This window comes from Astatotilapia calliptera, chromosome 20 (genome assembly GCF_900246225.1).
Source record: "Astatotilapia calliptera chromosome 20, fAstCal1.2, whole genome shotgun sequence".
NCBI classification, from domain to species: domain Eukaryota; kingdom Metazoa; phylum Chordata; class Actinopteri; order Cichliformes; family Cichlidae; genus Astatotilapia; species Astatotilapia calliptera.
In genome coordinates, this window is record NC_039321.1 from 27,071,163 (window position 1) to 27,096,889 (window position 25,727).

Consider the following 25,727-nt stretch of genomic DNA (forward strand, 5'->3'; position numbering starts at 1 on the left):
GCTCTTCGATTCCTCAGAACTACTCAGCGGCTACTCAGTCCATCAACTTTGTTTAAAATCAACAGTAAAACCCAGAAACTCAAATTTTCTTCTTTAATAATAAATGGTGTATAACCTATGCATCGGTAACAGGTGTATTATTAGCATTTAGTTACAATTAAGTTCCTCAGAAAGGTTGATTTGTAATAGTTTTGCAACAATTGCAGCTTTTTAAAAGTTTATATTTGGTCATTAGGCCACAGTTTCAGTCTTAAAAGGGGAAGATGTGGCATTTTAGTGTGTGAAATGTGAAATGAGAGTAAGGTCTGTTTATTTACTTCCTGCCAAGAGTTAGATGACTTTGCCTTTTTATGGTAATGTGGCAGACTATTTCTTGATCGGGCGCAGCATCTCTACCTGTTGGTGGCATCTTGCATATATATGTCACAGAGGCTTCCTGTCCTCTCTCCTGCCATCTACCTGTGAAACGGTGGGAGGAAGCTGCACTGCCACTCTCTAGAGCTGCACCTGGCAGTGAGGAAGCGTGATAAGAGAACTGATGCTTTTGATCGTTTCTGCATGCCAGTTTTAAATGTTTTCCCACAACCTAAGCCCAGGCTCTCTACACTGTGAGGATAGTTCGCTGAAGAATGAATAAGAAGCTCATGAAGCATGATAGGTCTTTTGCTATTGTACTAAACCAGCTCTCTTGTACATTTGGCTCTATTTTGTTTCCTGTGAGCTGTTTTCATCCTCTGACTCCAAGAAATCCCTAGTAAAGAGGTGACCTCTGCAGTGACGTAGAATATCCACTGCTATGAGAAGAGTGAGATCTGTGGGCACGTCAGCAGTTTAATGTCTTCCAGACACACAATTAAAACAGTGTTTGTCAAACCACAGACTTGGCTAGAACAGTGGTGTCAAACATAAGACCCGAGGGCCAGAATCTGCCTGGCAAAGACGCCAATCCAGCCCACTGCAGAGCTTTGGAAAATAAGAAGGAGGGCATAAACTTTTTTTTTAAACTTGTAATTGCATTTGAATAGATTTTGAAGCTTCTCCTACTCATAAAGACCTTCGATTATGGTCATTCATACTACACCAAAGTAATTAATTAACAGATAAATAACTAAATGACAGAAAATTTCCTGTTTTGTTTATTGTTTTCTTACCCTGGGTCTACACTAAAACAATCAGATATATTCTACGAATTAACTGATACTTTCTCTTTTTCTGTATATTTAAATATTTCGTTTTTACAATTTGAATCAATCAATTTCCTTCGGGGCCAACCTTCGGGATCAATAAAGTTTCATTGAATTGAATTAAATTGAATGCTGACACATTTCTTTCATTTACCACAGCATCATTTATTTATCATGTAGAAAAACGAAGAAGTGCCCTTCTTTTTCTTATATTCAAATACGTCAGGGATTAAATGTGTAGCTAAACTTCTTCACGCTGACAGAAAGGGGACTTTCACCAGTCACCGGTCACCGGTCTGGTCCGAGTTTGACATCTCAGGGTTAGAGGAAGGCATCTTCAGTTTTGCCACTGCTGAGCTGACCTAAATGAATTTGCTCAAGTGGAGCTGACTCAGACTGTGTTTGTACTGGGCAGCTTCCAGGTATGAGCGAGTGGATCTGTGTGAGCAGGGTTTTACTGGGGAAGAGCCTTCATGCTCAGTGGAGCCTGGCTGAAAATGTTAAATAAAGACTTGACGCCTTCGTTCTTCCTATACCGTGCTATTTCCTTGTGCAAAGGCCTGTTGATTCTTTCTACCATGTTATTTCCATTTGCACAGCTGCCCCATTAGCAAATATATTTTCACATAACTATCTCATACTCATTCAACTGTGTGGTTTCAAGTAACTTAACTTCCCCTCTTATCTGAGTTTGCATTTCTGTTTTGTTGTTTTTTATCTGATAGGCCAGTGTCTAAAAGGAATCCTCATTTTATTACCATTCTTCAAGAGAATGAAAACGGTGGTCATTTATTAATTTGCACAACTCAAATCAAATATTTTGCACGTCTTCACCTGCGCTACCTTGTTACACGTGAAGCAGTATGGCATGCGGGGCATTTTCTTGTCAAACACCTGACTTCTTTAAGATGATTATGCAATCTGAAAACGCGGTTAAAATTTTAACGGCAGAACAAGACACAGACCATTCTCTGCACACATATTTTACAACAATGTATGTGTGAGCTGAAGCCACAAATAGAGAGACAAAGTAAAGATGCAAAAAAGAAGAAGTCACAAGAAATAAAAGATAAAAATTAACATTAACATACTCCTATATCATACACAAAGGGTAGCATGTGGCCTTGCTCACTGCTGAACCGTCAAACAGCTGTTTCAACAGCATTAGAGAGCATTAGGTAGTCCTGATGCATGTAAAAAAGAAAGTACACCCTCTTTTAATTCTAAGGTTTGACATATCAGGACATAATGAAAATACAGTCTGGTCCTTACCAGGTTCTAAAATGAGTTAAATAAAATCTTCATGATGTGTTACACTGTGTCATTATTGATTTAACAAAACCTAGTGTAAAATGAAAAATAGCCATGGGAATAACTAAACGGTAAATGGACCAGTATTTACATAATACCCTTCTACTCAGTTTGAGCATTCAAAGCAGCTTCTACTACAAATCTAATTCACCTAATCACACACGCATTCATACAGTGCTTTTGTATATACCTAAGCATTTTTATCTAACATTCACATGCAGATGGATGCACTGGGTGCAAACTTAAGTTCAGTAGCATGTCTGAAGATGCTTCAACACATGGACAGGAGGAACCAGGGAGGAACCAAGGACTGATGCACTGATCTTTTGATTAGTAGACACACTGCCTCAGCTTATATGAGACACCTTTCCTGGTTCCATAGGAATTTAGAGGGTAAGTAGCAGCCAGGTGCAGCCATTGTGAGCATCTCTGTGAAATCAGAAGTGTTGGAAGTTTGCAGGTCTGAAGCATTCAGGTGTTGGTTAACACAATACCAACAAAGACAACAATAGTGACTTTTTTTGCTTCCCATTAGTCTGGGAAGGGTTATAAGGGCATCATTCAACAGCCAGAATGTTTATTCATAAGTGGAAAACATTCAAAACAGAGGAAGTCCTCATGAATTCACCCCAAGGTTAGACCGTGGTCAGACGAACCAGCAAAAACACATAAAGAGCTACATTTCAGACTTTACAGGCTTCTGTTAGCATTTTAAATGTTAAAGTTCATGACTTTTGGAAAAAGACAAGTATGGCTTGTTTGGAAGAGTTCTCAGGAGGAAGCCTCTTCTCTCTAAAAGAGCATGACAGCATGGCTTAGGTTGGCAAAATTGGCAAATCTCAACAAACCACAGGGCTTGTGGAACAATGTCCTGTGGAGAGACGAGGCTGAGGTGAAAGATGTTTGGCCACAGTGCACAGCACCAGATTTGGAGAAAAGCAAACACAGATTATCACAACCCCCCTTACAGCAGCTGTCACGGAGGTGACATTAAACTCCCGTGTATATCTATAACTATAATTTTTCAAGAAATGTGAAACTGTCTATCTGAGAGCTACAGCTCGGCTGAAATTGGGTCATACAACAGGACAATGATCCCAAGCACAGCAGCAAAGTGACAACAGAATGACTGAAAGAATCAGATTGCTGCAATGACATAGTCAAAGTCCAGACCTCAACCCGATTGAGATGCTGTGGTGGGACCTTAAGAGAACTGTGCATAAACGAATGTCTGCTAACTTTGATGAACTGAATGAACGCTGTGAAGATGAGAGAACAAATTTCCTCCACAACAATGTGAGAGGCTGATAAAGTCACACAGAAAATGTATTGCTGCTAAAGTGTTTCTGCAAGCTACTGAATCGTTTTTAACACTGCTTCTGCATTATGGTTTCATTTTTTTTTAAATAAATAATGTAAAGGTGGAATAGATCATATGTTGTTGTTCATATAAACAGCTTTAGGACCTTAAGTCATCTGTAAGGACAAGATGATTTAAAAAAAAAAGTATTGATATGTACAGTAAAACCTTTTTCACGTGACTGTATACACAGTAAAGTCAAAGTTAGTGGTTACAACTAACCAGCAGGTCCTCAGGTTTGTAACCTAACGGCGGGCTTGTCAGGAGAGTTTGAAAACAGGAAGGAATATGCGTATCTGAAATGTAAAGTGCACAAAGATGCCTGCAGTTTTATCCCATATTTAAATAATTATACCCAGAATAAATGTGACTTTGAAGCTTTTTACTTCTTCACTCCCTCCATGTACAGATTGTTTACAGCCGAATCCTTCATGTCACCCTCTCCACATGTAAGCTTTAAATGACCAGCTTGCTCTGGACATCATTACATCATTAGACTCCAGTACCGTAACAACTATTATTTACCTCAAGGCAATGATAAACCTAGTGATTTACTGTGGCAGAGGACAGCTTTGCTTCATTTCTGAGCCTTGGTGTGTTTAAGTAAAGACCTGAGGGGCTTCGTATCTGTGGTTTTTTTTAATGATCTCAGTGTTTGTCTGAGTAGAAACCTCCCCAGCTACTTCACCCGTAAAGGTCAATTCCGTTTCCTCAACTATCTTTTATCAGCCTTTGGGTGTTGGTAGTCAAACACTGGAAACAACTGGTATTAATCAAGTGCAGGCCGTAAAGAGGTTGCGGACTGCAGTCCAGAGAGGAAGGATATGCCTGGAACAATGAAAGTCTTAAATCAAGGTGAGTCCTTTGATCACTTTGTAATTTAATCAGGTCTTGGCACACACGTACACACACACAGATTTACCAGTGCAGAGATCTGTGTCATTCTGAGGTCTCTTTTTCATCAGTTTTACTTCTCAGTTCTTAACTTACGTCACCTTATACTTTGATCTTAACCTTGTTCGACAGGTCAAATCCTGACTGTTTAAGAAGATCAATGGCAGCATTAGCTTAGAACAAAGACTGAAAACAAGGATAAACAGCTGCTCCGGCTCTGTCTAAAGATAACACAATGCATCATTTGTTTTTTGTGTTTTATCCATACAGGAAGCAAAGTTTAAATTTAAAAAAAAAACAACTGAAGCTGAAGTTTTACAGGCCTATCATGTGCATGAATCTTCTCTGCACAGGGATAGAGACTTTCTGTGATCTCTGCACCATTTTACGACTCAAGGGAAGACTCTGTCTGGCCAATAGAAAGGTCTGTAGACCCTTAGTTCTGCGCAGATTAAAAAAAAATCCTATACGAATATTAAGTAATATTTTAAATCTGAGCTACACAGAATCACATATAAAGGTAAGATAAGCCCTTTCAGTAATGCTGAAAGAAAACCAGCAAATCCTTATTAACAAAAACAAAGACAATGGGGAGAAGAGGAAGTACCTTCCAACAGGAAGACGTCTCCTTCAAAGCCGAACTCGGAGAAGGTTTCCCATCAATCTCAACTGGCCAAAGTGAGGGTTAAAAGTGAAGAAAGAACTCAGACATATCTGCAGAAAGGTACAAGGGAATGCAGGGAAGTCAAAAGGCAATGCACAAAGTTTAGGAAATACAATGGCAGTGAAAGTGGGGCGAGTAGAAAGGAGCTCGGTGCACAGTGAGGGGTCATCAGCCTGACCTTGGTTCAAGGTCACTGGATCCAGTCCTAACTATAAGCTTTGAGAAAATACAAAGATTGAAGGCTAATCATAAGGAGAGTGGTTTCACAGAAGAAGACCCTGATATCTGAAGCCTCTACCTCCAGTTCTGCTTTTAGAAACTGAGGGCACCACCAACAAACCTACAATCTTTGCTGGGACAATATGGTACTGTGGTGTCATTACGACATGACAGGGTCTGATCACTCAGGACTGTTTTATGCAAGGTGAATAATTATAGATTGTGAATATTAGAGGAGCTAATATGGGAGAAATATTGCCTCTCTTGCTAGAACTTTTACTGCAGCATTTTCAATCAGAAAGAAGCTTTTCAGGAAGCTACTGACAACCTGATAAAAGGGGAACTGCAATAGTTCAGCCTAAAAGTGATGAGTTTATGGACTCCTGTTTTTCAGCATCATTTGGCAACACTGAGCAGGATGAAAGGAGACAGTCCTTTACACTTTTTGAGTTTAGGCCAGCGCCTTTTTTCAGATCATTAGTTGCTGCTATCATCGCTGTCATGAGGTTGCAAGTCATAATGACAGATGCAAAAGACTTTATTAGCAATAACGTGCTGTACATTTTAATACTCAATGAAATAAAAAGAAACACTTAAATATTTACTTAAAAAAATCTACATTGTGCAACGTGACCAGGGCTGACCACTTGTAAACACCTGAAAACCGAGGGTGTGTTTGTGCTGCATTGGGGCGAGGAAGAAAAAATATAAGGAAAGAAACGCAGAACTAACCTTTTAAAATTTCTCACTGGCCATTTCTGCACCCCCCTAAAGACAAACTAAGCGTTTTATTATTAGTATTTTATCCTGGTAAGGACATTTGCTCCTCCGAGGCGAACTCTGACACACTCACACACCCCTTTCACACACTTTGACTGCTCAGGCGTTTAAAGCTGAGGCGTTGGGCAAGTTGCGACCAGCATGCACTAGCAGGTGATACAAGTTGTATTTTTTTTTTGTTTTTAACACCTACCTGCCACTGGCTCCCACAGTTCCACCATATGGTGTTGCTATTTTTTCTTCTTCAGTTGGACTTGTATGATTGTGTTTGTGGCATTCGTTTCCCACTAATACAGTTCTGTTAAAACCCTACGTCAGCATTTTTTTTTCTTGAGGCAATAACAAGAAATATGAGTAATCAGAACTCGCTGTGACAAAAACGAGTAAGTGTGATGCGACTAAAAAGACGTCGCCATGCCTTAGACCGTTCTCTGTATTTGGAGATTTTTCCAAGTTAAATGAATGCGCAGAGAAAATACTCCTAAATGGATCTTGTTTCTTGATAGAGAGGTGCTCCTGATTGATTGACTGATTTAATCATTTAATCATTGCCAAAAACCATAAACCACTGATAATGACATGACCTAGAGGACAGTGGATTTTAGAAATCAAATATGAGCTCAAACTTAAATTAAAAAGGGAGTTCAGCTGACAGCCAAAAGCTGCTCTCTTGACACTGTGGGACTGCTGGGAAGCGCTCTGGGCGTTTTCAGCAGTAGTTTCACCCCCCGCCCCCCTTTCACTTGCTGTTTCAATCTTGAGAGTAAACCTCTGTGAGGAGTCACTGTCTGCGCGACACAGCCAGGAGACGCAACGATGGAGCTTTTCTGCGTGTTTTTCTCCGCGCTTTTCGCCTATGTGGTCGGCGATGCCATCCCTCATCATGGAATCCACTGGACATACAAAGGTGGGCATTTTTCTTTCAGCGTGTCTGTATTAGTTTTAATATAATTTACGGCACTATTTTTTTTTTTAAATCCCCTAGAACTGTGCTTTCACTGGAGTTGAGGAGTGGTGCGTAAAGCGTGCGTAAAGCCGTTTATTGTGCAACACAATGAATTAACAAATAGCATTGTAAAAAAATAAAGTGATTGAAATGAAAATTGGGTTATTACTGTTTATTCACAAAGATCAAATTCCTTTGACTGCTTGGTGTCCCGGGTGACTTATTGGACAAATACTTTTCGGTTAACAGCTGGTTCACTCTTGTAAAAACCATGAAGGGACCATTTGGTGTACAGCGCAGCTGCTGCTAAGATTCTGGGGATGAATGTTATTTGAAGACGCAACATTATTCTCTTGAACAAGCCCCCGGCGTGCCAGGGAACCAGTAACATGTGAGCTAGGTGGTTAATCCATTTCAAAGAAGGCTAATGTAAATCGACAGTTCAAACAGTGTCAGTCTGTTCGTGCATGTATCTCACTCTAGGAACCTTTTGGCATTTAAGCGGATAATCAGCTGTCTGTTTTTCCATACAGAGGGCGCTTTGGATCAAATGCACTGGGCAACCCAGTACCCTGCGTGCGGCGGTAAGAAGCAGTCCCCGATTGACATCCAGCGGCGCAACGTTAGGCACAACCCTGACTTGTTACAATTGGAATTCAGCGGATATGACGCGCAGAAAGGGACTTTTCTCATGTCCAACAACGGGCACTCCGGTAAGAAAAGTCGGCAAAAATAATAATAGTAGCCTACAAAAAACCAAAAATTACCAAGTTTACTAAGTTCACTATTAACTTGCACAGAGACCACCAAACCACAGTTTTTTCTGCAATAGTTCCGGAACTATAAAGCCAATATTTACGTTGATGTTGAGGTAGAATTTGCATTTTTAGAAATCCTCTCTTTTATCTATATTTTCCGAGACTGCAATAGTTTTTGGAAAAGTCATCACTGCATCACATCGCATCAACAGCACTGATAACACTGACCAGCCTGCTGCTGAAATAAATGTAGGCTAAGGCTTTCCGGAAATCAGACATACAGCGGCAGCTATGTAAAGTATTCATGATTTGTGATGATATATTGGTGTCACCATCAGTTCAAATCGACCTACCTCCCAGTATGAAGATCACTGAGGGACTCCCGGGAAAGTACACAGCCGTCCAGATGCACCTGCACTGGGGTGGCTGGGACCTGGAGGCCAGCGGAGCAGAGCACACCATAGACGGGATCCGCTACATGGCAGAGGTAGGCTTACAAAACACAAAGGCTGGCCACTGCAGTAAAGCCAGGTTTTAATGTCCTCCTCATGCTCAACCAACAATTGAGATATATTATAAATGTAGGTGCAGAAGTTTAAAGTGATGTTGGGTTTCATCAGAATGGAAACCAGAATGACCTGCATCTAGTAATCAGCACTCGTTTGTGAAACCATTTCTGAGCTGCGCACAAGCAGCTTCATGTTGAACAGTTTTAAGACTTTCTTTCATTTCATCAAACAGCTGAACAATCGATTTGTTCTTAGATTAAAACTGAATTTAAAGTTAGTAAATGCATTTCTATCTCCTGATGTTTCCATCCAAATCGCAGGTCACTTAGCATATTTGGCACTTAACCTCTCCTGACTCTTAACCTTCTCTTCCAGCTGCATGTGGTCCATTACAACTCTGACAAGTACAAGAGCTTTACTGAGGCCAGAGATAAGCCAGACGGGCTTGCTGTCCTCGCCTTTTTCTATGAAGTACGTGAGCCACAAATACCCCTTCCTCTCTTCTCTCTCTAACCACTAGGCTCGTACACAACTGCACAGAGTACAAGTGTTCTGTTAGACAGAAGACCACAACTGACACTGTGAGAAGTTTAGAAAGTGAAAAATAACATACTTTGCAGTGAAAAAACATAAATTTGGCAAACAGTCTGACAGTCTTTGAAGTCTGCGATACTTTGTTCTGCTCATCCTGCCGGGTTATAGGCTTTATTGAGTCTTCAGCTACACGGCAGCACAGTGAATGAGCGCTTGTTTCCACCGGGCTGCTCTGGATCTCAGACAGCCTGTAACCTTCAGCTATGAGACGCTTCCTTTCCTTTCCTTTGAGAGGTCATCGCCACAGCAACACCACAGCTGGCATCTACTGTGGTAGCAGCAGTTTGGAGTCAAATAATTTAGATGCATCCAAGTGAGAGTTTAAATGCAACTGGGACTTTATTTTCACTTCTACAGCACTTTACTCATAAGTTAATATCTGACATCTATCAAAGAAGGAACATGAAACAGTCAGAATGACTAAAAATTATAACTTATCTATAAAAACATGACCAAAACTGCCAGATGTGTGCAACAGTCACAAGTGACTCATCAAATGTCGGTTGTTGTATTTTTTTTTTTTTTTTAAAGAAATCAACTTTTTTTTGGTTTCTAGCTCTTTATAAAACAAGTTAATAAATCTGTATTTTTGGTTGTATTAATGCCTTTTAAGCATGTTAAATACAATTTTATGATGAATGTTAAAGCAACACAAAGGTTCTAAAAAACTGTAATAATCCTCTAAAGCCTGCATTTGTGGGGTCAAGTCAGAATTATTTCTTTTCAATGAAAATTTAATCATAAACTTTAACACAGCTTTGTTTTATTTTCTTTCCAGGATGGCCATTTTGAGAACACCTACTATAGTGATTTTATTGCAAACTTGAAGAAAATCAAGTATGCTGGTGAGTTACTCAATAAAACAAACAAACAAAAGAAAAAACCCACATTGCTCTACTTGGGGTCAGAATCCAAATGTGACCTCTAGCTGAGCCATAACTCACTGGTTTAGTTTAACGTGGTGTTTGTGTAACCCTCACAGGTCAGTCCATGAACATATCCAACCTTGATGTCCGCTCAATGCTCCCCGAGAACCTGAACCACTTCTTCAGATACCAGGGCTCCCTCACCACTCCGCCCTGCTACGAGAGCATCCTCTGGACTGTGTTTGATACGCCCATTACTCTTTCACACAACCAGGTAAGGCCGCCCAGAGAGCCCTCTGCTCCAAAACTATTTTTTTCAAGAACTGATGTTTTTTTAAAATAAAGTCATAAGCCTAAGTCCTAAGTGGAAAACTGTTGAAGGGAATTGGTTTCTTTTAAATCTATTTTGCTGCTGTGCCACAAACTTATCTGCTCTTCTGCGGCGTTCAGATCAGGAAACTGGAGAGCACACTGATGGACATGGACAACAAGACCCTCTGGAATGATTACCGCATTGCTCAGCCTCTCAATGGGCGTATTGTGGAGTCTTCTTTCTTGCCGCGCCTCGGGAAAGGAAGTGTGTAGCTTATCGTTACCACACGATTGCACAATGATGTTATTATTTTTATCCTTAGAACTGGTGTTGGGTGGAAGGAGATGTGCAAGCTTGAGTCTATTTCTCAGTGCTTCCTTTGACTGTTTGTTTTTTCAGCATTTTGTCGGCAAGATGAAATGGAATCCAGGCTCCACAAGATCGAGGGTCTGATAACATCCATTGGAAAGAACATTCATTCAGGTGCTTGCTCATCTTAAAAACTGCCAAACATAGCTATATGTAAGAGATGGCTGTATTTACTCTGCAGTGTTTGCTACTTTCTCATTTCTTCCCTTTAGGTGGATTTCACAGCTCAAGGCCTACCAGACATGGTGGGTGGTTTTAAAATTTGATATTGATCTGCAGTTAAAGTAAGATGGCGCTTCTCCAGCCTGATTCTTGTTTTCTGTCCTCAGAAACTGTCTCTTTGTTTCCTTTGGTGCTCAACTTTCGGGAGAAAGATTCTGGCAGTTATGCTTTGGCCAGCCTCAGCCACCCCATGGACCTGGACGCCTTCACCGTCTGCATGCACGTCCTGCCTCAGGTCGAAGGAGTCCACACCGTCATCTCCTACTCCAGCAACGGCAATGACAACGAGCTGATGATCTCCCTCGAAGAGGGCAGGGATGCGAGAGAAGTCGGCCTCTGGATTGGCAACGAGTTTGTCAACTTGCCGCACAACTTCAAGCCCAAGGACTGGGTGAACTACTGCATTACCTGGTCGTCGCACACCGGCGGTGCGGAGCTCTGGATTAACGGCATGGTGGGGGAGCAGCGGTACCTCAGAAGGGATTATACAATCAGATCTGGCGGTGTGTTCCTTCTGGGCAAAGACCAGGATGGCTTACTGGGAATCTTCAATGCTGATGGCTTTGTGGGGAAGATGACTGATGTCAACGTGTGGGACTATGTGCTGACCACAGCAGATATCCGAGACCAAATGCAATGCATGAATAACAGCATGGTGGTGGGAAATGTCTTCAGCTGGGGAAACACCAAACTGAGCATGTACGGAGGGGTGCAGCTGGACAGTCAGTACAGATGTTCCTGATGCTTCTGTTTGTATGAGCTTCAACATGCTGCAACAAGGCAGAATATCATCTGTTGATGTTGGGGATTTGATTGAATTGTTGGTGAAGGGTTCATGGTATGTTTTACAAAGGACAAAATGCTTTTCAAGGCGCCTACAGGCCAATATTAAAAAGACGTCACAGCTTGAGCCATGTACTGCATTCATATGTCATCAATAAAAGCTTACAAGAGACCTGCTGTCTGCTCACTGACTCCTTCACACGTCCTTAACGCTGCATCTAGTGCATACACCGACTCACAGCAAACCTTAGCCTGCATGAAAATCTACCAACATCTGCAGGTGCAAATACAAAGAAAAGGCACACAGAGGCATCTAAAATGAAAACACTGTCAAGTCTTCTACCACACACACACTCCCTCGCTCCACACCCGCAGCGAATACTTCCTCTTCTATCAATGTTCTCCTTCTTTCTTCAGAAGGGCGTGGCCTTCTGTGCATCCTGTGGGCTCTCTTTGAGCTCTTTCAGCGGCAGATCGCCGTCACCCAGATTTAACTCCACTTTGTTCCTCTTTGCAAACATCTGGAAGACCTCCAGGAAGGTCTTCTTCTTTGTTTCGGGCACCACCAGCCAGATGTAGATCAGGGTGACCAGACAGATGACGGCAAAAATGATGAAGCTGTAGGGGCCCAGGCCTCGCTGGGGAGAGAAGGAGAGGAAATGTGATTTCTGGGTCCTCGACATGAAATGTAAATATGTCAGGAAGACAAACAGAGCAAACAAGGTGAGGTCAAAAGTGAAACACTGCTCTTTATAGATGTTTCTCAAGCATCTTCTTCCCTTGATTACACTTTCAGGTTTAAACATGTAAGAGGAAGTAAACATGAGATGAAGCTTATGTTTATATCTAAGATCACGTCATTCAGTGAAAACTCCTACACATAATGTCTCCTCATTTAAGATTTTACAATATGTTTTCTGGTGTTATAGTATTCAAGCTCCGACATTATGTTTCAGGCGTTGTAAATGCAGTAAAAAATGTTTCTGGCACTCTCTGCATGTTTGCATTCCTCATGTATCTTCCTCCTCCTCATTCCCTATGTTGTGCCTCTTCTTGTCCTCCTCTTATTTTGTTTTCTCTGTCTGTGTTTGTGTACGAGGAGTAGGTGAGCCACTCCCTTTCCAGTTTTTCCCACTTCACTCGATGACCGAAACCAACACTGTTCTCTTGTGCTTAGATCCACCAGCTTCCCACCTGCCTGCCTGTTTTAATCAGCTGATTTGATCACCCCTGGCTCCAGTCTGCCCTGTTTACTGTGAGTCAAACAACAAGCTAGTTTTGCACACAGAAACTGTTCCTGACTAGTTCAGCAGCCAGCAACACTAAGCCATCCACCCAAGAAAAATCACTCCTTTTTTGAGCATGCACAATAAATGTTCTAAATGTCACCTAAGGTGAAGTGTGCATCAGGTAGGTGAGTGATAGGTCCAAACTGCATTCTCTAGCATGACAGCAATCAATAATAAACAGGAGGAACCAACTGGTTTTTTTGTTTTGTTCTCAGTTTGATACCTGAATCAAACCTCAGCCTCCATCTCATCCTATCCCCAGCATCCTCCTGTGTCACACAACTTTCTGCATGTCCTCCGTCACTACATCCATAGATCTCCTCTGTGTTCTTTCTCTTTTCCTCCTACCTGCCAGCTCGCCAGCTTGCTTTCAAATCTATGCAAACTGAAAAGAAAATATCAAAGTAATCCAATTATAAGTGACACAAAGGATCACAATATATCGAGGACATAAACTGCCTTGCTGGTTATGCTTGATAAAACATCTGGAACTAATTCCACTGAAGTCTGAACCTGTAAAAATTGAGTGACTAACCTCGAGGAAGGGAAAGATTAAACCAACGACGAAGTTGGAGAGCCAGTGGACGGAGCCGGCCACCATGAACGCCGCAGGCCTGGCTGTTTGCCGGAACATCTCAGTGGCCACCACATAAGGAATGGGACCTGCAGAACAAAAATGCAATTAACCACAACCAAAACACTCGAGACAGACATCATCAGTCTTCACAGTCAGAGAGGATGCTCATGTCTCAAACAAACTGAGTGCTGATGTACAAACTTTGATTATATGCCTGGTTACATCTAAACAACACTTCAGCTAATGGAGCGCCCTGCTGTAATCAGTATGTGTGTAAATACCAACAGGTCTACTCAGACAGACTCACTCGGCCCTATGGCATGTCCGATGACGTAGACGATGACAGAGGCGATGCTGACATAGGGCATCCATGTCACAGTCTCCTGCAAACACAGACAAGCAGCTCTCAGTAACTATTCCTTCTGATGTTTGTAAGCAGGAGCAACATTAACGGCTCCACATGGAGGCCTTGAGGATCAAAGGCAGATGATTAATGTGCCTACTCTCCATTGTGTCTCTAAATTGTGCCTTTACTGCTGCTGAAAATGACGCCTGTCTGAAAACATTGGCTCCAGGTGAGGTTGCAGGTTTGAAGGAGGGCAGCACTGCGTTGGCGGTTCTCTCTAATAGTCAGTGTTTAGTGTCAGGTGTCATGGCTCCTGCAAACAAAGGGGCCAAAATATCACTTTACTGTCTCAGACCATGATGGGAATCCTAGACGTACAACATGATTACAGGCTGGTAATCTGTAGCACAGTGACACCGTTTGTTATTTTGGCTTTTTACTGGTTGCGTCTTGTTTAATTATTTTGCCAATCTGTCATCATGTCCTATTCTGCTGTTCCTTAGCTGTCCTGCAGGAGTTCTCACTGTGGCTTTTCAGAAATGGCCAAAACATGGGGATAAAGTGCAGGTGAAATTAAATCAAACATACAAAGATTACATCTTTAAATGGCTATCATGGTTGTCTTTGGCTCTGATCACTACTCGACTCAGCGCCACAGCTAATTATGGATATCCAATGAAACTCTCAACCTGGTAGCAGAACACAAAAGAACAAAACCGGTTGACTTTGATTCAGTAATCAAAGTCAAATTATTTAATTATTTACTATATTATTTTTAGTTACTATATTTATTATTATATTTATTAGTTGCTGCTTACTCAATCTACAAGTGCGCAGGATGATGAAGAGGGACGCATTCTGGGAAAGTGGTTGGAGACCTGAAGAAGCATTGTCAAGGCATGAAAACTGCACACTCTACTACATGTTGCGAGGTCTAAGTGACAAGTTGAATTCCACCAACGACAACACCAAGAAAGCAGATGGTACCTTTGTGCGCTCCAAACACCTTCATTGTTGGAAAGAACATGGCCTCTACAACCATGACCCAGGCCCAACTACAGTGCCTCCCGAAATCGACCCCCACCATTTCCCATTGTCGGACACCGAACCAACAATCGAAGAAGTCAAGCATATGAATGGGAAAACACCCAGGCTAGACCACGTCGCTGCAGAGGCAATCAAAACAGGAGGGGATATCCTCATTTCTCAACTGCATGGACTAATTCGACTGATCTGGGGAACAGAGGAGAAGGTAAAGGCCACAGCCGTGAGTGCAAGAACTACCGTGAAATTAGCCTCTGTTCCACCACTGGTAAGATCACAATGAAAATCATCCGGTTGCGCCTGCAAAAACATTGTGAGCAGTAAAGCAAAGAAGAGCAAGCCTGTTTTCGACCTGGGAGGGATTGCTGCAATCAGATTTTCATTCTTCGCCAACTGATCAACTAAAGAGTTCAATGTAGACAGAGGACAGGGATTGTGTTCATCGACTGCAAATCGAAGATGATCTTAAACAACAATATCTATCCATCGAGCAAGCAAAGGTCAAGGCCATAGATCGCAAGGCCTTGAAATACATCGTTGACCAAGCTGGAACCCCTACGGCACCCACAGCCTTGTATTGGCTTCATAGACCTCCTTTGCCAACTGCTAGGTAGGGACAAAAGAAAAAGAAAAAAAAACGAATCATTGTTGTCTGACCTCCAATCCACCTGCATCCAGTTTCCTGCCATTTATCATGTGCCAGATGTTTGGTTCAGCTTTCTTTTTTGTTTTTTTAAATCACCAGAAGCCCTTCCTGTCACAGTCCCAAAGGGATTTGGGTCTCCTCACGGCACTGAACTGGGATGATTTGATCTCTAAACCACTACACTATGGAGACAAAGCTGTTTTTAATCTCTCATTTTCAGAAAACACATTCAGCAAAATTGGACAAATGAATAGCAGTTTCATGATCAGGTGCAGTCTTTACTCTTGTTCAAATTAAACTGATAACATATGTGCTTAATTTTTTAATTTAAACAGGACAAACTATAAAGTGTACAGGGCTATACTGTACACTTGATCTGTGCTCAGATCCGAAGTGATCAGACAACACTTCACAGTAAAAATGGATAAAAACCCAAAGCATACCACAAAAGGGACCCAATAGTTTCACAAAGAAGAAGAAGAAATTCTTTGATGGCCTGATCTCAACTTTGCAGTTACAGTAGATGAAGAACGATGTATAAAACATAGCCTTGAACAGATATTGGATAAGTTTTTGTTAAACCACTTAAGTAAAAGCTGAAAGTTTTTATTTCATTTATATGTCATTTACAAATGTGTAAGAGGAAAAATACAAAAACCTGTTTGTAGAGGCCTTTTCAACAATGCAGGTTCAAACTGGGACCCAAGACCAACACTGAGGTGATGTTTTTGTGATGCTTTTGTAGTGAAGTAGATTTTGGGTAGGTTGGTTTCTTACGTGATGTCCACGAATGCAGCGCTAACATCCACACCCTTCCCAGCCAATAATTAGAGGACGTTATAAGAAAGAGCTGGGCTTCACTAACAGAGAGCCATTTGGCATTCTTTCCCTGTCCAAGGTGGCCAAGAGCGTTAGGCGGCTAAGCACTGCAGAGTGGTTTTATTTCTTCAGGAAAGCTGCTCATTTTAGTATTGCCCTTTAAAAAGTGGATCGTGCCACACTGTTGTAGGCTTGTTGTTGTTTTATGGACTGGCCTTGACTGGCTCCTGGTTTTATGGTCTTTTTTACTCTGAATTGTTTGTATTTTGATCATGCTTTTATAAAGAATTGTATCTTAGGGTGTATTTGTTCTTGTTTTGTTTACATCTCTTTTACTGACTTGTTTGATCTTTTATGTTTTTTTGGTTTTTTTTGCCTTAATGGCGGTACGGCCGCTTGTTGTGGGGCTAGGCACGTGAGGTGGAATCCCCCTGATACATGAGAGTGTACACACTGGGAAATAGGTAGATTGGACCCTTTAGATTGCAGTGAGAGTGACAGTGAGGTTTGCAGTGAAACTACACGTGTGAGTAATTGATGGCACCCTTGGTCACTCCTCTCTGTAGGTTGCCTCCTCAAGTTGCCGGTCTCCACTATTTTGTTCAGTTATTTTACCAAAATGCTATTTTACTAGAGTAGCACCGTAGCAGTGAGCCTTGTCTTTTTAATCATTGTTTGTTAATAAAGTGTTTAATTATCGGTCTTGCATTGTCAGCCCTGCTACCTTAAGAAGTTCTCTTATTTTACAGGTCTATGCTTTTACTAGTTTTTCCTAATAAATATTGATTGTAAAAATGTTCTGCCTCACCTCTGCTTGCTAATAACGAGCTTCTGTAACTAGTATGGCATTTGCATTGGCTATAGAAATCTCTCCTGGGGTGTAACTCCCTCCCCAGGTGGCGTTGTCAACACCCTTTAGTCATCTTTACTGGTTATCCTCCTTTGCGCCACCACATTCTGATAAAAGTCCATCCATTTTGACTTAAATGGATGAAAGATGAGTGGGGGGAAAAGCCATAATCATGGTCTCAACAGCAGCAGTGCCTCTATTTTTTTTATTGCAGTTAAAACCATGAGTAACACCTTCATAATGTGCTCTTCATTGATTAATTATTCAATAGAGCTGGAACCCAATGGGGACAAAGTGCAGGTGAGGGAACAAAATTAAAATGAAACAGATAAAGATGAAGTCTTTAAAGGCCTGTCTATAGCTGCAATTAAATCAACCTCATGCGGCATTACTCTCTGATCCTGAGACGTCTTACAAATCTCCTCTGATTCTTTCCAGGTTGGGGAACTAATAACTGAACCACTAGAGGGCAGCAGAGTGACAGGTTGCAGGCATTAGTAGTGCTGACAGGTCTGTACCATACCTGCAAGTTGAGTGCGACAGTGAGCAGCACACAGGCTCCGCAGCAGATCCCAAAACCACAGAGGAGGAGCAGGCGGCGACCTGAGGCTTCCACGATGAACACCTGGGATGACAAAACCCCCGTTCACAGTGGTTATCTCCATCTCACATGATCAAACAGCAGACAGACAAACAGCTCCTCCCCTCAGCTTTGCTGGGTACCTACAGCAGTTACACTCATAAAGACATTCACTGCTCCCGTTCCCACTGTGACATACTGGATGTCACTCTCCCTGACTCCTGCAGAGCCGTATATGCTGTCGGCATAGTAGTAGATCTGAGAGAAAAGAGAGAAATGCATTATGGTTATAACACAACAGCCTGTGAATAAGCAAGAACATAGATGTTGTCATGCATCCTGAAACTGAGAGGGACGAGGACAACTGGATGGGCACGTCTCACCGCATTGACACCCGACAGCTGCTGGCCCATCATCATGACGACTATGGAGATCAGCTGCCAGCGAAGAGAGCGCTGGGACAGCAGGGAGAACACACTCAGGTGACCTTCGGCCTTCTCGGACTGGTCCTCCTGACGCATCTCCAACAGCTCGCTGTCCACGTCGTCCCACCCACGCAGGCGCTGCAGTGCTAAGAGTGGAAATGCATACAGTGCCATAAATGCTCAGTTTATCTTCGATGTGTAGTTGTGCAACATCGCACTTTCTTACCTTTCGTTGCTTTCTTCTCGTCTCCATTCTGGATGAGCATGTACCTGGGGCTCTCAGGGAAGAAGGGGAGCAGCAGGAGCTGAATCGCGGCGGGAATACCAGTAAGGCCAAGCAGGAGGGTCCAGCCTGGACACACACAAGGAACACAGATACGCTTTTAAACTTATTCTTAAGACCATGTCTCAGCATCTGATGAATAAATGATCAAACATATACAAACTTAACTACCTGTGCTGTTTCCCAGTATGTTTCTAATGCCCAGCACTTGGGCGCAGAGGATGCCAAAAGTGATGAAAAGTTCTGGAACAATGCAGAGAGCTCCCCTCAGGTTTTTGGGAGCGATCTCACCCAGATACATGGGCACCACAGTGGAAGAGAGACCTGCAGATGGGAAAGCATGCACGGGTGAAGCTAAACCGCCTGATCACGCCTGATCCTTAACCTGGGCTGTTGTTAAATTCGGGAGCTGACCTGCACAGATGCCTACTATAAACCTGGCCACAATGATGATCTCGTAGGACTTGGCGATCTCACTGACTCCCATCATTATAGCAGGGACGATGGAGAAGATGTTGTTGAAGAGGAGGGTGCCCTTCCTGTAGCAGGGATGAAGCATTAGTTCCAAGAAACATGCAGAGCATGCTAAACTACACGTGGAATAAAGCAGATTCTCACCTCCCAAGTTTGTTGACCAGAGGGGCCACCATCAGAGAGCCGAAGAAGCCTCCGAGAGGGAACATGGACACGGAGAGAGACCACAGCAGAGTCAGGACGTTCTCCTCCATCGGGCTGTGGTAACGCTCCATGTAGGTTGTATTATAAAACTGCTGCATGAACTGAAAAGAGCAGGAGAGCACTGATAGGAACGAATTATCTTCCCAGCGAGTTCCATTCAAGCTTTTCTTTCTTTAATCAGCTTACCTGCGATGGAGAGTTGACCACAGAGACATTATAGCCGTACTGGAAGGACGAACCAAAGGCAGCTATGAGTGTTGCCAGCACCAGGACTACAGTTAGCCTCTGTTTTTTGTTGGGGAGAGGGGGACAACATCAGAGCGCTATTTGAAAAGTCAGAAAAGAAAATTGTGACCATGGTTGGGATCACACGTGGACTGTAACTCACCCCTTTCCTCTCCACAGGCTTTCCCCATTCCTCGGTGTCCGCCATGGCCGTGTTTGGGCTCGCTGTCACTTTCAGCAGTAATAACAGCACACTTTATTATTACTGCCCACTGGATCCTGCCTGCCCTTTGGACACCAGATTAGAGAGCGTGGCATTGGTTTATGGTTATCGCACTCATGTTGCTAACTGTGCTCTCCGGTTAATTAGTTTTTTAATTTTTCTTATGTAATACACCTGGAAGATTAAAAGCGGATATGAATGTTGATATCTAAATCTTACATTGCACTGTACCCTTCACTAAACAAGATCAATTGATGCAGCTGTCATTAAAGGAAAGAATGATAAGGATAATGCATCTTTATTGCTTTATTGATCCATGTGCAGGTGGATTTATTAAAATATAAATAATTATATAACATAAATATAAATTAATAAATAATTCTTATTAATAGTTTTAGAAGAGTTTTAGTCTGAGTATTACTGAAACAAACCTTTGTTTCCACGCAGCCACTTTTAAGCAGATAATGAAACCACAAAGTTTGATTTTATACATATATAATTGTAAAGCTCAGCAAATTTTCATTACACAGTTGTGCTAATTTAAATTTGTGGTTTTACAGGAAAATATTTTTATTATAAATAGAATTATTTATATGAGGGAATTAAGGTAAATATTTATATTCATATTAACCATTGGAAACTGTGCTGATTTGTCCAAACTAGAAGATGGTCTATATTAATTAGGCACTGGTTATCTGACAATTTCCTTCTTCTTAATGCAGATAAGACAGATATGATGGTCATTGGAGCACATAAATTACATTATTTGTCCCAAAACTTTGCGCATTGATTAATGTAACACTCTCCTTACTAAGCTACCGAAGAAAAGCTTTAGAGGTTTACAGATGGTACAAAAGGCAGCTGCTCACATTTTAACCAAAAATGAGAAATATGAACACATTATTCCAATACTGAAATCTCTTCACTGGTTACTTTGTCAAGTTTGAGCAGGCTTTCAACGGTTTGGCACCCTCATATCTCTCTGACCTTTTACGGACGATACCTATCAACACTATTACTGAGACTAACCACCTGATCCTGTCACGGCGAATAGAGTGAACCGTGTGGGGAAAGATAAATGAGGATCCACACGCAGGCACTCGCTGAAGGTGTGAAGGTGGTTTATTGTAGAACAAAGGTGGGAATGGCAACACGGAACAAAACTGATCTATACTGAGACAAACTAAACTATTGAGCAATACTGGAAGAGCATGTTGGAGAAGGACGCAACACATAAAAGTGGCTAGTGGATCTAAGAGCAGACCACAGCAACCTGGCTCAAGAAGCTGACTCCACTCTATGAGTGTCTGGCAGTACAAGTGAGCCAGCTGCTAGTCAGTGAGAGACACCCAGAATGGCTAAACGAAGGCCGGACAGTCCTGATCCTCAAGGACCTCCAGAAGGGACCAGTCCCATCCAACTACTAGCAATAACCTCCCTTAGTACCACATGGAAGCTCCTGTCAGGCATCATAGCGGCCAAGATAAACAGGCACAAGGCTCATTAAGTGAGCAGGGTACAGAAAGGGATTGGCAGGAATAACAGAGGAGCATAAATCCACCCACTGGTAGACAGAGCAGTCGCCTGCAAGGCCAGACTGACCAACCTGTGCACTGCCTGGATTGATTACAAGAACTGGATGGTCCATATGACTGCATCCCCCACACCTGAGATCCTAAAAGCTTCACCAGGAACTCAATGGGGATGTGGCATAAAATACTAGAGGCCAACTTCAAGTCAATAGCACAAGTCACCACAAGCTTCTCCAGCTTCTCATGTTCCTTCTTCCTGATGTTGCTGTCATTCGGTATCGTTACATCTGTCACCACAGCCATCTTCTTCTGTTTGTCTACCATCACTATGTCTGGTTGGTTAGCCACCACTATTTTGTTCATCTGTGTCTGGACGTCCCACAGGATCTTAGCTCGGCCATTCTCCTCCACCCTAGGGGGCGTATCCCATTTTGAGCTTTTGACTTCCAGGCCATACTTGGCACAGATGTTTCTGTATACTATGCCAGCCCCTTGGTTATGGCGTTCCATGTATGCCCTGCCTGCTAGCATTTTGCTGCCATGTGCTGGATATTCTCAGGGGGATCTTTACACAGCCTGCACCTGGGGTCTTGCCTGGTGTAATAGACCCCAGCCTCTATGGATCTTGACTACACTTCTCCAGTCTGAACGACATTCCGATGTCATCGTTGTATCCTGGTGGTGTGGATCAGTGAATTGATATCTCGTTCACTCTTTGCATGCAGCTTGATGTCATCCATGTACAAGAGGTGGCTGAAAACTGCTCCATTCCATAGCCAGACTTGTCAATGATCTCACTGAGGGGGTTCAGGACTATGCAGAACAGCAGTAGGGAGAGGTCATCACCTTCTTACATCCCACATTTGATGGTGACTTGTGCTATTGGCTTGAAGTTTTACTTGCATCTATTTTACTTGCATCTATTTGAAAAAGTGAGTTTAAACAAAACAAATTATATGCTGGAATATGCAGAAAATAGATTTAAATGTTAAACAAATTTCTTCCATTCAGAGAATGTTGGATATAATTTAGTTTTTGCTTGATACAATGTGCATAAAGTTAAAATATTAAAACTAATAAAATGAGTTTTAAAAAGAGAAATTTTCATTTCATGGAATTTTATATAATGAAATATGCAGAAAAAAGAGAATTGGACTGAAATGTCTATTGTTTTATAACATATTCAGGTTGTGTATTATGTTTTTAAAAGCAACTAAGTAATAAAGTAACTAATTACTTTTGAAAATAAGTAATCAGAACACTTTATTAAAGGAAATTGTGTAAAGTAACGGGATTACTTTATTGGAGAAGTAATCAGTATTAGCAACTAATTACTATTTTCAAGTAACTTGACCAACACTGCTCATAGATATTTACAATCTTTATATTTGAAGATATTCCTAAATTAAACGAATGCGCAGAGAAAAATGCTCCTTAATTCATGTTGTTCGTGGTAGAGAGGTGCTCCCGACTTATTTATTTATTCATTGTCAAACTAATAATGACATGACAGAGATGACTGTCGATTTTAGAAATCAAACATGTGCTCAAGCTTAAATTAAAAACGGAGTTCAGATTACAGTCAGATGCACAAAAGCTGCTTTTTTGACGCTATAGGATCACTGGGACCGCTCCGGGCGATGTAAGCTTAACGTCTGTGCGGAGTCGCTGTCCTGCGCGACAAAACCGGGAGACGCGGCGAAGGAGATTTTCTGCGTGTTTTTCTCTGAAGAAAATCTGTATGCGATGTCATCACCTCATGATGGAATCCACTGGACATACAGGGGTGGGCATTTTTCATTCAGTGTGTCTGAATTAGTTTTTAAAGAATTTAATGCATAGTTGTATTTTTAATCACCTCAAACTGCGCTTTCATGGATGTTGATGCGTGGTGCGTAAAGCGTAGAGACGTTTATTTTGCAACAGAAATACTCAACAAATAGCATTTTTGAAAAATAAAAATAAAGTGATTGAAATGAAAATTGGGTTATTACTGTTTATTCACAAAGATGAAATTCTTTTGACTGCTTGGTGTCCTGGTTTAACGCGCTGTGCGTTATTGGACCAATACTTTTCGTTTAACAGCTGGTTGGCTCTTGTAAAAACCATGGACCATTTGGTGTACAGCGCAGCTACGATTCTGGCAATGAATGTTATTTGAAGATGCAACATTATTCTGCTGAACAAGTCCACTGCATGCCAGGGAACCAGCAACATGTGAGCTGGGTGGTTAATCCATTTCAAAGAAGGCTAATGTAAATCAAAAGTTCAAACAGTGTCAGTCTGTACAGATGCACAGAAAGGACCACACCAGTTTTTTCTGCCTGAACTATCAAAGCATAAATTTACGTGGACGTTGAGGTGGAATTTCCATTTTTTGAAATCCCCTCATTTATGTATAGTTTCCATGACTGCCATTGCTTTTTGGAAAAGTCACCACTGCATCACATCAACAGCTGTCAGGCGCAGTGGCCCGTGGAAATGGAAGGGACTCAAGTGCAGATTCAAAACCGGAGGCCAGGGGTGAGGTGTAACGAAAAGAGATATTTATTTTACAATGCTCAAAGGCTAACAGAAAGTGCAGACTAGAATCAATGAACATAAACTAGATGTCTGAGGCGAGAGAAGATACTGTGATGATAACTAGACGGCAGGGATAACTGAGTGCAGGTACTGGGCAGGGGAAACTGTGGCGGGCCAGGGCACTGAAACAGAGGAGAGAGCAGTCAGGGGAATTCCACAGAGAGCTGCGAGTGAATCTAAGGATAGTACACTGAGCTGTCTTACAAACTTGCAGGTGAGGGTTGCGTGGAGGGGGGAGGCAGGAGAGGTCCAGGTGGGTACTGCATGCAATGCAGGGAGGCAGGCAGGAAAGAATGGCAGCTCCGACACGGAGAGGGATTACCGGCGGCAGCAAACTGGTTTCCAGGAGAGCTTGGTAGGTGGGTTTTCGCGGCTGACGAGAAAAACAGAGATACGGTTAATACATCTGATGAGTCACCAAGGAATGGACGTGAGGCCGAGAACTGACTAAAGTTGGCAGATAATCTGGCGAAGACCAGTTGAGTGCGCCGGTCATAAATACTGCTGGTCCGATTGCCATCAGGTGAGGAACAACAAAGACTCCACCCAGTGGGGAGGAGCTGATGCTGTGGAAAACCACCCAGACCACGACAAACAGCACTGTCAACATTGAAAAGAAATGCCTGCTGCTGAAATAAATGTGGGCCAAGGCTTTCCTGCTATGTAAAGTATTCATGATTTGTGATGATATATTTGTGTCAGTTCAAATCGACCTACCTCCCAGTATGAAAATCACTGAGGGACTCCCAGGAAAGTACACAGCTGTCCAGATGCACCTGCACTGAGGCGGCTGGGACCTGGAGGCCAGTGGAGCAGATCATGCCATAGATGGGATCCGCTACATGGCAGTGGTAGGCTTACAAAACACAAAGGCTGTCCACTGCAGTAAAGCCAGGTTTTAAAGAACGTCTGTCTCATGCTCAACCAAACTGGGATCAATTATAGGTGCAGAAGTTTAAAGGGATGATGGGTTTCATCAGAGTGAATTCTTTTAACAAGGAAACCAGAATGACCTGCATCTATTAATCAGCCCTCTTTTTTTGAAACCACTTCTAATCTGCACACAAACAAATTTCTTGCTTCCTGTTGAACCGTTTCAAGACTTTCTTTCATTTCATCAAACAGCTGAAACAATCGAAAGTTAGTAAATGCATTTCTATATCCCGATAGTCTTCAGCTACACGGCAGCACAGTGAATGAGTGCTTGTTTCCACCGGGCTGCTCTGGATCTCAGACGGCCTGTAACCTTCAGCTATGAGACGCTTCCTTTCCTTTCCTTTGAGAGGTCATCGCCACAGCAACGCCACAGCTGGCATCCACAGCTGGCATCCACTGTGATAGCAGCAAATAATTAAGATGCATCCAAGTGAGAGTTTACATAAAACTGGGACTTTATTTTCACTTCTACAGCACTTTACTCATAAGTCAATATCTGACATCTATCAAAGAAGGAACATTAAACAGTCAGAATGACTGAAAAATATAACATATCTGTAAAAACATGACCAAAACTGTCAGATGTGTGCAACCATTACAAGTGAGTTATTGAATATCTGTTTAAAAAAAAAATCAACTTTTTTTTGGTTTCTAGCTGTTTAGAAAACAGGTCAATAAATCTGGAGTTTTGGTTGTATCAGTGCCTTTTAAGTATGTTAAATACAATTTAATGATAAAGCTTAAAGCAACACAGATCCTAAAAAACTGTAATAATCCTCTAAAGCCTGCATTTATGGGATCAAGTCACAATGATCTCTTTTCACTGAAACTTTAAGCATCAATGTTACACAGCTTTGTTTTATTTTCTTTCCAGGATGGCCATTTTGAGAACACCTACTATAGTGATTTTATTGCAAAC

The 25,727-nt window shown here is 42.0% G+C and overlaps 2 protein-coding genes across 2 annotated transcripts; one reads left to right on the plus strand and one right to left on the minus strand.

Moving 5' to 3' along the window:
• The first annotated feature begins 7,186 nt into the window (after window positions 1-7,186).
• ca6 (carbonic anhydrase VI) lies at window positions 7,187-11,944 on the plus strand. The gene is made up of 10 exons (XM_026154262.1): window positions 7,187-7,319; window positions 7,892-8,071; window positions 8,455-8,603; window positions 9,001-9,096; window positions 9,998-10,064; window positions 10,202-10,359; window positions 10,536-10,662; window positions 10,798-10,881; window positions 10,980-11,012; window positions 11,097-11,944. The coding sequence occupies exons 1-10, from the start codon at window positions 7,229-7,231 to the stop codon at window positions 11,729-11,731; spliced, it is 1,620 nt and encodes a 539-aa protein (XP_026010047.1). The 5' UTR covers window positions 7,187-7,228; the 3' UTR covers window positions 11,732-11,944.
• Window positions 11,945-12,011: 67 nt separating this feature from the next.
• slc2a5 (solute carrier family 2 member 5) lies at window positions 12,012-19,821 on the minus strand. The gene is made up of 12 exons (XM_026154267.1): window positions 19,698-19,821; window positions 19,496-19,594; window positions 19,250-19,410; window positions 19,046-19,170; window positions 18,803-18,955; window positions 18,575-18,700; window positions 18,307-18,494; window positions 18,071-18,181; window positions 17,867-17,968; window positions 13,946-14,021; window positions 13,597-13,724; window positions 12,012-12,410 (listed from the first exon to the last, which is right to left on the minus strand). Exons 1-12 carry the CDS (start codon window positions 19,740-19,742, stop codon window positions 12,186-12,188), a joined length of 1,539 nt encoding a protein of 512 aa, XP_026010052.1. The 5' UTR covers window positions 19,743-19,821; the 3' UTR covers window positions 12,012-12,185.
• Between the last annotated feature and the right edge of the window lie 5,906 nt (window positions 19,822-25,727).

Bases quoted from the DNA above. Each gene is read 5' to 3' on its own strand.
- ca6 (XM_026154262.1), top strand. From the start codon at position 7,229: ATGGAGCTTTTCTGCGTGTTTTTCTCCGCGCTTTTCGCCTATGTGGTC. The intron at 9,097-9,997 runs GTACGTGAGCCA...TTTTCTTTCCAG, and splicing joins TCCTCGCCTTTTTCTATGAA to GATGGCCATTTTGAGAACAC. The intron at 10,065-10,201 runs GTGAGTTACTCA...TAACCCTCACAG, and splicing joins GAAGAAAATCAAGTATGCTG to GTCAGTCCATGAACATATCC.
- slc2a5 (XM_026154267.1), bottom strand. From the start codon at position 19,742: ATGGCGGACACCGAGGAATGGGGAAAGCCTGTGGAGAGGAAAGGG. The intron at 19,171-19,249 runs GTGAGAATCTGC...TCCCTGCTACAG, and splicing joins CTGGTCAACAAACTTGGGAG to GAAGGGCACCCTCCTCTTCA. The intron at 18,495-18,574 runs GTAAGAAAGTGC...TTCCACTCTTAG, and splicing joins CGAGAAGAAAGCAACGAAAG to CACTGCAGCGCCTGCGTGGG.